General features: G+C 41.6%; 2 protein-coding genes across 10 annotated transcripts in view; one reads left to right on the top strand and one right to left on the bottom strand.

Annotated features, from left to right (window-relative positions):
• Positions 1–2,448, top strand: part of MPPE1 (metallophosphoesterase 1) — a 29,497-nt gene extending 27,049 nt beyond the window's left edge. For all 6 annotated transcript variants that reach the window (XM_061448852.1, XM_061448849.1, XM_061448850.1 and 3 more), the window contains 2 exons: positions 398–538; positions 1,969–2,448. In XM_061448852.1, coding sequence (XP_061304836.1) covers positions 398–538; positions 1,969–2,151 — 324 coding nt within the window. In that variant the 3' untranslated portion in view covers positions 2,152–2,448. The remainder of the gene's footprint in view (positions 1–397; positions 539–1,968) is intronic.
• A 1,498-nt stretch (positions 2,449–3,946) lies between these two features.
• GNAL (G protein subunit alpha L) overlaps positions 3,947–12,875 on the bottom strand; it is a 192,299-nt gene continuing 183,370 nt past the window's right edge. For all 4 annotated transcript variants that reach the window (XM_061448841.1, XM_061448843.1, XM_061448845.1 and 1 more), the window contains 4 exons: positions 12,751–12,871; positions 11,475–11,605; positions 9,329–9,396; positions 3,947–5,658 (listed from right to left, as the gene is read on the bottom strand). In XM_061448841.1, the coding sequence (XP_061304825.1) occupies positions 5,512–5,658; positions 9,329–9,396; positions 11,475–11,605; positions 12,751–12,871 (467 nt within the window). In that variant the 3' untranslated portion in view covers positions 3,947–5,511. The remainder of the gene's footprint in view (positions 5,659–9,328; positions 9,397–11,474; positions 11,606–12,750; positions 12,872–12,875) is intronic.

Here is a 12,875-nt window from a genome sequence, read left to right as displayed (position 1 = left end):
GCTCCTTTCAGGTGTAAAGAGCGATAAGGTCCTCCCTTGAACCTTCTCCAGACTAAACAACCCCAGTTCCCTCAGCCCTTCCTCGTAGGACTTGTGCACCAGGCCCTTCACCAGCTTTGTTGCCCTTCTCTGGGCCTGCTTCAGTACCTCAATGTCTCTCTTGTAATGAGGGTCCCAGAATGTCCAGTATTTGGAATGGGGGACAATGGGTATGATTAATATTACAGTATCAACACACACCTTATTGGAAATCAAAAGTTTACACAGAACACCTTGTAAGAGTATTAGAATCGCCATAATTTCATTCTGCTAGAAGGAACAAAAAAGCGTTTAAGCTCATTTTACTCCTTTTTCTTTTTATGACTTAATTCTTGCCCTTTACCCTTTTGTGTTCTAGCTGATATGGTGGTTTCATCCCCGTTTGATTCTCAGTGGCCATACACACAGTGCTTGTGAAGTGCTGCACGCGGGGAAAATCCCAGAAGTCAGCGTCCCGTCATTCAGTTGGAGGAATAGAAACAACCCTAGTTTCATCATGGTAAGTTTTCATTTGTTTTTATTTTTGTCAGGTAACTTCCATAAATAAATCAACATGGCAGTCAGCTGGAATTGAACTGATCCTACCTGGAAAAACAAAAAATAAAAAACTGCCTACCCACCCAACCCACTCCGTACACTGCATCCACCTCAGAAAGTCCATCTGTGGGAGCCACATCTTCTGTGTGGTACAAAGCAGTGCCCTTAAAGATCTAATTAGTATCTGGGTACAAGCATCTAACATTTCCTTATAAAGAGGGTGCATTGTAAACTATTGACTTGTAAAAATATTCAGTATTGTGCACGGAACAGTAGAAAGACTAGTTTGGCTTGGTTGGTTTACCAACTATGAAAACAAGACCATCTCCACCTCAAACTCTCTCTCGCGGTGATGGCGGTTTCCGAACTTGTGCATTAAACCACTTCACAGGGTGAAAACGTTTGTCACATGCCAATAGTCTGCCTCCTCCTTTCAAATTCACATTTTATACAGTGTTGTTGGTTATGCTCTCACAGGCAGTTCCAGTGCTCTGTATATCCTTAAGAGGTAAATCAATTAGTTCCCCAGTTCAAAAACAAAACAGAACTCCTAGAAACTTGGAGTAAGAAGCAAAACCTACCATCTGCTTACAGCGTAGTCTGTGACTCGGGGGAGGAAATCTTTCACGTGTGTTTTTTCTACTGCTGTTGAGTTTAGGCTGCTTGATACACAGATAACCCCAAACTTTTAAATTCATTTTATGCAACTCTTAATACTTCTTGTTGAAAGTAGTTCTGTTTATTCCATATTCCTGAGAGTAGCTGCCTTCAAAACTACACATGCTCTCTGCACACGCCAGACAGCGCATCTTCACTGCAAAACAAGAGGTTGGCTAATTAAAGTTGCATCATCTTCACTACTCTTTTCACTCAGTCTCGCTCCGTTGTAAACTTTAATTTGAACTGCAAAGTCAAGCCAAAACCCGATGGAGTTCTTTGTCGTTGACGTTCGCGTTCATAATTTGGGTTAGCCAACGTGGTTTTTGCAGCATGTACTGGGTAGGAGGAGGGTCTGGAGGGAGGAAGGGGCACATTCACAAAACCTAACTTCAGCCTGGGAAGGCTCCTTCCAGGTGCATTTACAGCAGCTAAAGTTAGGCTTCTCTTGAAGGCAGATCAGATGAGGAGCCCAGCTCTCTGTTTACGCTAGATGGAATAGAGGGAAGATTGGCCCCTGGGCTAATGTTGGCCTGGTGACTATTCCAGGTAGTGCCCAGCACCACAAGGTACGGACTCTTCAGCCCCCTGGAGAAGGCACTGGTACTAGGAAACTGGCCCCAACCCTTACCACCCAACACAGAATTTAGAAATTGGAGAGCTGAGAGTCGTGGTGTTTACTCCTGATTCAGAACCACTGTAACAGCAAAGTGACAGTCTTCATTTCTTTTCCAGGGCAGCATAACACCGACAGACTTCTCCCTCCAAAAATGCTTCCTTCCGTATGAGAGCAGAGTCTTTACTATATACTGTGCAGCAGGTGCTCTGCTTGTAATCCTGATACTAGCTCATTTTCAGCTTCTCACTCCACCATTTTATTTTGCTCAGCGTTTAATCAGTAAGCATAAAGCAGTATGAAGAGCCAGACATCTGCATTCAGTCACTGAAATACCAAAGCTGAGAACAGTCAAACATCAGACTATATTCATGCCAGCAAATGACCTAATTTGATTGCTAGTCTGAAGGCAGGTTGCATTTACACATACCATAGAAGTCCTATACAGCTGATATGACTACTACAGGATAAATAATTAACTGAAATGAGCGTTTCATGCTGTACAAAAATACTGTATTCGACAATCAAATGAGTCCTTTTCCTGCTATAATTTTTGTATCAAACATGTATATTAAAAGTGTAACTGTACATTATGTAAATCCAATAGCCTCATCACTTGTCTGCACTAGTGTCTTACCCTGGTGGAGGCTCAGTCCTGCAAACTGGAAATGTTTCTCTGTTTTATTGCTGCATGGCCCTTCTAATGTCATACTCCTGTTTGTTAGGGTCAGGCAGAAACTAGATACATCAGCGTGGAGAGATGTGGATCTCCGTAACCTTTTTAGGATGTTGTATGTAAGGGACTGGGGTATGGGACAAGAAATCTACCAGTTCCCGACACATTAAGTTGTTAGCTGACTACAGTTTGCACTTATCGTCTACCAGACAACAAGAAGCTCATGGATCCAGTTTGCTGATACACACTTGAAACCTGCTTAAAAAAAAATAGGGTGACACCTCAAGCTGCTCTTTTTAAAAAGATGTGCTATGATGAGCTTAAAAAAAGAGGGCCCTATTGCATCCCAGAGATCTGCGTGGTGAGGGGCCCTCCTGTTGCCGATCTTCTGCAAGAAGGAAGGTCAAATACAGCTGCAGTAACATTATCCTATGCCTTGGCCCTCAGTCTATGGACAAATAGGGATAGGAATGCACCGTATTTTGGATTCTTGCTGGGCTGCCAAGTTCTTTTCACTTTATTGTAGAGTCACAATTTGAACTGCACTAGCCCCTCCGCGGGGAGGCGGAGGTCAGCATCTTCATGTGCTGGGTGGGAGGGAAGCTTCTCCCCACCCACCCTAGAAGAACCAGAGGGACTGTTTCACACCAGGACCAGTGTTCCTGCTGGCATTCCTGCAGAGGCTGGGAGCTCTGACCTGAACTCCTGGATTGGAGCCTGTTTTAAAGACAAGACTAGTTTTTGTTAGTCACTCTATTACTTTCTTTGGCACGGGAAGTGAGAAAATCTTTGGGGAATTTTATTTGTTATTCACTTATTCCACCCAGCCTGTCGCTTTCTGGAAATTATCTGATGACTAAATTGAGTGTACAGATATCAAAGTACAGACATTTCTGGGAAGAGGAAATGGTCATAGTATCTAAAATGGGACTGTATAGCATCCAATAGGAACAAGTTCTCAATTCACCTGTACTCTGAATTTGAAAAGGTGACCGACTGGGGTTTATGACTAATAACAATGCTTATACTAAGAAGTTAATCAAACCTGCTGATTTATATGCCAGTGTGGGGCATGTGTTTGTTGTTAGCTCTTAATCTCTCCCTAAATTTAAAACAAAGTGGGGGAATGGTCCGAAGTGTGGTAAAACATTCTATAAAGTAATGTAGTCTAACACTTCTCTAGGTTTCTGTTATTGCAACTGTAATTTTAGACATTTGTACAGGTTATCTTGGACACAGGAAAAGTATATAGTCACAGACATAAAACACCTATGTATAAAATATAAAGCAGTGTTATAGTTACTAAAAAGGACATGCCTTATTGCTACAGCAATTCTTGCTTTTATATATTGTACTGTACCACAACTTGTTTTGAGAATGTCATTTGCATAAATTATTCAAGTTTGAGAAATAGTCACACATTTTGATTCTACAATATTTAAAATAAAAACAATTTTCTAATGTGTCTCTTTATTAAAAGAGAAATAAAAATGTCATCTTGTAATTCTCTTAGGCCAGACACAAGGGTTTATACACCTGTTTTTAGTTTTTTTTTCTTCTTTCTTGCTATTTACTTGCACAATGAAAGCCGCTGTTGGTACAAAGGTTGAAGAGCTCTATATAATGGTGCTTTACACATTCACAATCGGTCTGTGCAATTGTGAAGTTCTATGAATGACCAAAGAATTACCAAACATATTTTCTGAATCGAAAGGAAAAAAGAAGAAACTGAAATCCTTAGTTCCCATTAAAAGAACACCAGGTTGCAATTTGGACACTCCAATGAATTCCAATGTTTTAAAGCTGAGGCTTCAAAAGAGAAAGGCATGTTTGCTGCAACATCCGGTGACTGTAACACCTTACTTGGAAAGGTAAGTGGTTAATTTGCATAATTTATAATTTTTATACTAAAGAGCATTTTTATATAAACCAGAAAAAAACCCCTAAACTCTACAGATAAAGTTCTTACCTCCAGTCACTGCTGCAGGTAAGGTTGACATCAAGCTGTACAGCGCAATCAAAAACATACTTACATCTTAGCTCATTTTACAGGTACAGCCATAATCAAGGCACAAAGATCTTCTACAAGTATTTTTCTTCAATAAAGTTGTACAAAATAATATTACATTTTACAGTCTGTACAATATAATAAACCAGCAGTAAAACAAAAAAAATATATATAGGGAGAGGACTGTTGTCCAAGAATGATCTGAACTAAAAGGATCATTTGTGGACAGCACAAATAACATAAGTGAGGGTGGTAAAGTTTCTGCCTAGATGCAACAGGCTGAAAAGTAGCTGTAATTCAAATGCCTGAGGTGTGCAGAGACACTTAGCTCCAAAACCCCAGAAAAATTGCTTTGTCTTCACTTTTCCTCTCATTATCTACTCTACTTCCTGCGCCAGTAACGGCTTAAAAGAGGAGGTCACTTTATCAGTTGACCTGCAACTCAGAAATGCTAAAAACTGTGACAGAGTAATAAATATTGTGGTGCTGCTACATTGTGTGTCTACTTCCTCAACAGTATTTAATAACCTGATACAAAGTGCATTAATCTTTTTTTTTCACCCATCAAGTACTCTTCAATGTCATGTTAAAAAGGAAACCCACACAGAGGGATAAGCTATGACTTTAGTGTCATCCAGCTGACATACCAGTTTGCACTGATGTTAACCTGCTGGAAAAAATTTAGCAGGTCACGTTCAGTTAAAAACACAAAACCTACGGGAACAGAGGTAGCCGAAGGGCTTAGTGGAATGACGAAGAAGTGGCATGTCAAAATAAAGCACAAAAATAGTCCCCAAAAGCATGAAGGAAAACCAACCCAAACTTGCTTCAAATCAGCTTTAAGGTTAAATAATTAAAGTAAACAAAGTGAAGAGACTGACATTTCTATAGTATATTCCTCCACCCTGTGTGGGGTAGTATCAAGAGAAAGAGTAAGGAGCAAAGAATTTAAAACCACAGGTTCCACGGTGAGCCCCCTCACAAGAGTTCGTACTGGCGGAGATGCATCCTTTGAATGATGTCTCGACAGTCGTTGAACACCCTGCGGATATTTTCTGTGTCCACTGCACATGTAAAGTGGGGGTAGCAGTAATGCCGGCCGTCTCCACTCGCTGTACTTATCCTCTGTGGAAAAAATGAAGGGAAAAGAAAGGGTCAGGTGCCTTGCCATGAGAAGCTTCTATACATTTACGGAGTACAAAGAAACCTGGAAAACTCTATATACAGATTATTAAAATAAAGAAAAAGCAGGAAAATCTGTGGTCTGGTCCAATGTGAGTCACAAGTATGAAATGAGACTAAAAAAGGTTCAGGATACTACTGCAGGGGCAGTGTATTAGTACTTTGTAAGAGCCACTGATGCTGTCATCATCTGCACAACCTGTTACCATTTGCACATCACTGTGCAGCTGATGTGTGCTGCTGCCAGCAGCACTGCGGTCTGCCATGCAGCTGTCCCAGGAATTATTGTTTCTTCCTTTTTTTTGGTGTCATCGTGGCAAATTTCTGTGCTCTGGTTTTTAAAGCAGCAACAGAAAACTGAAAACCAGGAGTAGCAGAGAACAGCATCTTTCCGCTTCTGGAAGCTGAAGGTCCCTGACATTACCTTCACTTCGAGTACCCGTTAAGACTTGGTACCATTACTGAGACCAGAACATGCTGGAATTACCACCAGAGTGATCTGATTCCCACAGAATAATAAACCACAAACAAATCCGGTAAAAATCAGACCATGAAAATTCGCAAGGCTGCTGCACACTCTTGTATGGTGCTAACTTAAGTCTCCAGCATCACTTCACCTGTGGTTATCTTGTGTTACTTACAGGACTGATAAATATAAATCCATTCTAGATCATTAACTTGGAGGACATACAAGGAATGTTATATGAAAGTAGAAGGTCAGTTCTTGAGTTAATAATAAATACTTTTCCTGATTTTATTACAAATTTTACTGGCTGAACAAAACACTGTTTTTTCTCTCTCTGGCTACACTATGTATTTTTTATACAGTGGTTTATTTTACACACAGGATTGACCTTTTAAATACCTCCAGCTACAAATATGCAAAACTACAGACATTTAGAAGCCATGATTTACATTACTAGATCCACAAGAAATTACAAGTTTTTCCAGGCAACCTCAGTAGCATTATATATTCAACACTAATTCAACAGGGGGTGTCCCATATGTATACTAACAATTATTTTCTCCTTACTAAGCTACATTCAACACCTAGTTCAAAGCTTACCCTCATGCAAAATGTTAATTCAATAGCGTATTCAATTGATGGGTAAGTTGTTCAGAGCATATTTGAAGCACGTACAACAATGAAAGAAGAAAAAAGGTTGCTGCAATGGTGGCAAAATGCTGAAACTCCGTTAACATGCAGTTACACGCTGTAATGATGCGAGAGGGGGATCAGACTCCCACTCTGATGAGCTCTTTCTAGGACTAAACGTTACATGCTGACAGCGAGGGGCAATGTACGAACGCTCTCAGTGCCACCCAGATGCGGGCAGTAGGGAGCACATCACTCTACTGACCCCCACGTTCCATTTTTTTTTCTTGTATTTCAGTAAAATAAGTGTTCTTTCACTAAGTTCTTGTGTTTGTCATGCACTGATTCCACTAATGTAGTAAGTTGCCCACAATGTACTGGTGACACGTGGTTACATGTAAGGCATGCCAAAGGTCGTATTTTCAAAACGTAAGGTTGTTTTTTGGTCCCAACAGCACTGGGATTCTCCCATCTTAACGTAAACACAGTATTTTCACTCCTACTCAAAATTCATTTTGAACAGTAGTGTTACTTAGCACCCATTCAGAGGGAAATCATAATATCCCCTGTAAAACTGCTAAAACCCAATGCTGCACATCAATCCTGAAATCAGAAGCTGATATATTTTGCCCTCCTCATACTCATATGCTACTGTGCACCAAGGGTTGTTGGAAATATGTTTATATTTAACCCCCTTCCAAAATTCTTCTAATTACATGCTTTAAATTTGCCACTAGCAGTGCCCACAGCTAGGTAGAGTTTTAATATGGGGGCAGCACCATGGTAGTGATTTTCACACATATCTACACCTTATGCAATCCCGCTACCATGATAAAAACGGCAATAAAGCTTCCAAATGAATGAAACCAGATTTCTCTGAATCATGTCTGAAAATGCAACAAAGTGGAACGAGGAAAAGGTCGCAAATGAAGAGACTTAAATGTGAAAAGCAGAGCAAAGAAAGCCATAGGTAGATAATATACCCCTTATCTTCCTTGCACCTGGCTAAGGGCATCAGAGCCCTCCCCTGTACCCTCTGTCCCCCCGTCTCTGAAACCTCAGCCTTTTGGGCTTGAACTCTCCGACAAAGAAAGGCTGAGAGTTGAGCTTGTTCAGCCTGAGCAGAAGCCTGCAGAGAGACCTTAGAGCAGCTTCCAGTGCCTAAGGGGGGCCTATAAGAAACTGGAGAGGGACTTCTTACAAGGGCATCTAGTGTCAGGACAAGGGGGAATGGCTTTAAACTGAAAGAGAGTAGATTTAGATATTTATGAAGTTCTTTAATGTGAAGGTGGTGCCATACAGGAACAGGTTGCCCAGAGAACCTGTGGCTACCCCATCCCTGGCAGTGTTCAAAGCCAGGTTGGATGGGGCTTTGAGCAACCTGGTCTAGTGGAAGGTGTCCCTGCCTCTGCCATGGTGAATGGAAATCCCCAAAGTATGAACACAGATAATTGCTTCCTTCTTTCTTTCTTGTTACAGCAACAGCTGTAAATCCTAACAATACTTGTAAAAGCATCATGACTTTAAAATTATTAATTCTAATGATTAAATTTCCTCTCTCAAATACGTCCATACAGTCTGTACCAGAAGGGCAGGATGAATAAACTCCTTTGGTTCTGGTCCCTGATACTGCTTCACACTGTGAGCACAACTCTATGAGTGAAGCCGTAGGTGATGGACTTGGCAGTGCTATGTTAATGGTCCGACTTTATGATCTTAAAGGTCTTTTCCAACCTAAATGATTCTATGATTTCACTGAAGTGATACTGGATTGAGCCCTCTGTTTCCAACAGGACCTGTGTGTGCCTGATAACTGCTTGCATCTGCAAAACGCAGACAAGAGTCCTTCAGCTCCAGCTTTGGAGGAAACCTTAGCTGCAAGAATAACTGTGACCAGACAGGAAACTTTTTATGCTTCCTCAGCAGGGTCATGACACCAGTCCTGGGGTGAGGCAAACCTCCCACCTGGCACAGCAGGAATCTCATTTAAAGAGAAGATCTACTATTTTGTTCATTCCTTCTTGCCAGCTGACCACTGCCAAAGCCCTTGGAGGAATGCTGGATAAAGAAACCCAGCCTATATGCTTAAATATGGAGTGGATTGATAACACAAAATAAACATTCAAGGCAACAGCCTGCAGCATCTTACAGATAAAGACAACCTCAGAAAATCTCCCTAACTGGCAAAGGGAATAGTGATTGGCATTGTCCTCCTGCATAGAAAGTGAGGGCTGCTGGCACCTACACCCAGGCTGGAAACAAGCAGGAGCTCACACGACTGATTTCAGCACCAGCACTTACTTGCTGTGACACTGCGCAGGGCAGGTGACTTCATATAAAATGGGCATCAAAATGTGCAAGCACTGCAAGATGGACAGCTGAAAAAAGTCAGAGAATTGCCAGACATTCTCCTCTCCTCTAGCTTTCTGCAAAACCCCATCAGTTTTCCCTAAATAAACTACGCCATCTGCCAGTATTTCCTATGATGGAATCACACATAAGACCAAAATTACTCACTAAAAACTCATCCCGGATGAAGAACTTGGCTCTTGTGACTTTGGGGTCTTCTCCTGCATCTGGTGTTGCTGTTCAATTAAAAATAAGTGACATCAGAAACATGAAAAGCAAACAGTCATCTACTTTCCATAATACAAGATCTAGTAAGGAGGAAGCAGTCCTTCAACACAAAACTACAATGTTAAATATCCACAGGAGATTCCCAATAGGTAATTCTACAATGGAAGGGTACTGTAAAACCTGACCATGCATTCAACGCATTTTAGGAACCTGAAAATTGCTGAAATCGTTGCAACAATGTCATTGGTCACATCATAAAGGGGCTTACTCAGATCCACAAGTTTGTTCATAAAGATACCAAACAAGTGGGAGTTATGGTTTAACTCTTATCAGAAAATACAACTGGAAAAGCAGCTGAGCTGTTCAGTTTCTGCAGAGCAGCATCTCCAGAACAAAGCTTCTGCAGGCAGGAATTTGGGTTTAAAAAAGGTTAATCCGAGATTACACCTGAAAAAAATAACAGCATCAAAAGATATTTTAATATATATACATATATTAAAAAAAATATATATGTGAATATATCTAATGCATGTATACACATATATAATATATATATATTATTGCCAGGCCCCAAGTCAGCAGAATACTTAGATATACTGCCCATAAAGGGTCCTTGGATTAAATTCTTGTCAAGTAGCAGACTCATGTACTGACAGCAGATGAAGTCATCTCTATCTAGGCCATGTAACAACTGTAAGTGTAAAAAACAATACAGTGAAGAGATAACCTCTTCATTTCCCTTCTGTGTGATTTCTCTTCATCCAAGATACCAGATCAGATGCTTATAATAGATCAGATGCTTATAATATGCTAAAAAGCAGAATTTATTAGAATATGGAAATATATTTTTTATCTATAGCGTCAGGGGTGGACAGCAGCACCATCAGCAGCATTGCAGAGTTCAGTGCTGCTGTCCTTAATGTCAGCTGAAACTAAAGACTAAATGAACAGGTTAAGAATAGGGAGCTGCTTCCTGTGCGAGTATTTTGGATCAGTCTGGATATCTGCTGTTAAAACCTGCTAAGAAACACCAGAATAAAGCTACTTTATTCTGACAACTGGCTCACTATAAAAAATGCTGAACATTTACCCAAACTCTGTATGTATGTTGTGCGTATCTGGGAGAGGGAAATTTGGGTGATGGTAACAGAAGGTTTCTTCTGAAAGTCCTTAGCGTTATAAAACTCGTGCCAGGTAAACTCAGATTTTAGGACTATTTATTTATCCTCTCCACCTGAAACTCAGCATCACATTCCTGAAAGTCCAGACCCGGAAGAAAGCTGAGAAGAGCTTATTACCATCTTCACTTCTATTACTTAGGCTGTTGTTGATGGTTAATGGAGAATGAAAGCCTATTCCAGCAGCTGGCTGCAAGCACTACACTGGGGACATCACGTTAGTGTAGGAAGAGGCTAGTGAGCAGGAAGGGCAAGTGTTACCCCTTTGGCTAGACACTGACCTGGGGTGTTCAGGAAGCCCTCTGCCTGGCATAATATCAGAGTCTACTCACACACTATGTTATTGCAGTGCAGGAATCACTGCAGTTTTTGAAATGATAAGAAACCAAACCCAAGCTAATCGCTCCATTGTCACAGCTTTTTGTATTTATGGATGTGGTTTTCCTCCATTAAAGTTCCCTCTTGTCTGTTGGGCTTCCCATCAGTATTTGAAAGGTTGAAGTTTACAGTGTTGGAGGATGCAGAATGGCCGGAAAATAAGTGTAATGAATCCTTAACAAAGTTCAGCACTGCAGGAGGCCCAGGCAGAAGCATCTGTCAGGGAGAGACATGCCTGGCAGCTCTGCTTTCCCTGGACTGTGGGTTGCTTCAAAACAAGGGAAGGCAGGTGCTCTGCAGCCAGCCCCCAGCAGTCCTCCCCACATCCCTCCAACAGCCAGAACCTCTTCAGACCCTGCTTGAGCTGGGGCATCTCCGAGCTGCATGCTGCTGGCATGCTCCTTACCTGACCAACAGTTTGCACAAGCCTATGCTTGTGAGTCTGCGTGCGAGAGACAGAGAGAGGAACAATGGGCTGGGCTATGCCAGCAGGTCCAATCCCTGTGTAGTTGTTGTGGTTTAAACCTTACCATCTTCAGGTACAGTATAATGTGCGTATTCAGGAAAGTAATCTTCGATTTTTGATTTCCCTGCCAAGACTTTTTCAGCCAGCATGTCCTGTTTATTCAAGAACAAAATGATAGAAATGGTCCGTAACCACCTGTCAAAACCAAACCAAATGTTTGTGTTAGCTCTGACACAAGAAAAACGTATCACTTCAACAGATAATTTACTGCCTATTCCTGCATGGATAGAGAGTGAAGTAGGGATAGAGAGTGAAGCCTCTAGCAACAGAAAAAAAAAAGATGACCTAAATTCTTGTTTTAATTAGGCTGTACCTGTGCTAGTGGGTATATTTATAGGGCCTGTAAATACATTCATAAAAATCCACGGTAGACACTGCTGCAGGGAACAGTCTTTAAAAATTGTTTTCTAAATTATCCTTTTGAAAGTGAACTGGGAAATGGATAACATGCTCTGTCTTAACTACTGTTCATCCACAGAGATATCCTGCCTTTTAGAGTGGACTGTATGACATGTGTTGGATCAAAAGAAAACAATCTCTCTTTTGTCCCCAAATTAATACCTTGCCATCACTATAACTTGTGCTCAACATCTTTCTTCTCTCTACCTTAAATCCCTTCCCAGTGGAGAGCATCCTCATAGGTATGTGCTGAGAACTTCATTACCTTATTTTGTATATTGTTTTCACTTTCTATCAGGAGCCTGTTCGGATTGCTATTTGGTTACACTACTATAATTTACATGCACTGTGGCAGAATGGCAATTTAATGGCAGTTACAATTAGATTAGATCTGAAATATCATCCCACAAGGCAGAGAGGCTGAGCGCTCTCAGAGACGAGTCTTACGAGAGTGGCTGCCTACGCGGGTATTGAGTGAATCGAGCGCAACGCCAACAGCAAGCTGCTCCTGCTGCTGCACTTGAGGAGGAGACAAAATGTGATTTGGAGGATGCTCTCGGTCTTGGCCAAGCAGCACAGTGACGCCAGGAAGGGGTCTCCCCTGCTTCCCTTGTGGCAGCTGGCATGGTGAGCTTGCTCTTCCCAAGTTGTCCCCATGCTCTGCACCATTTTGGCAGCGGCAGCAAAACACTGTGCACCATCCCTGCGCCACAGCCCCCACTGGGGAGGGCTAGGCACCGCGGGGACACCCTGCTAGCTGGCCCTACCTGGGCATTTTCTGAATAAACAATCTGATCATATAATAAGGAGAGTCCTATTTTGTAAGGGGTTGAACTGTAGCTAAATTGGGGAAAGTGGGTGGGAAGTGAGGTATGTTTTACCTATTATTCCAGATACTTTTGAAAAGGTCCAGGGATTCCCGCAGTCTGTTTGTGTTATTGTCTTCCCTTATTACCATGTTGTAGCTGCTGCAAGCCACAACGAAGATGATAGCCGTGACATCTGG

Source organism: Pezoporus flaviventris, unplaced genomic scaffold, assembly GCF_033815535.1.
Source record: "Pezoporus flaviventris isolate CSIRO_AGI_PZ_B2104156 unplaced genomic scaffold, CSIRO_AGI_Pfla_v1 ptg000007l, whole genome shotgun sequence".
NCBI lineage: Eukaryota > Metazoa > Chordata > Aves > Psittaciformes > Psittacidae > Pezoporus > Pezoporus flaviventris.
The sequence above is the reverse complement of the archived record's forward strand: the minus strand, read 5'-3'. Positions and strand labels throughout refer to the sequence as shown.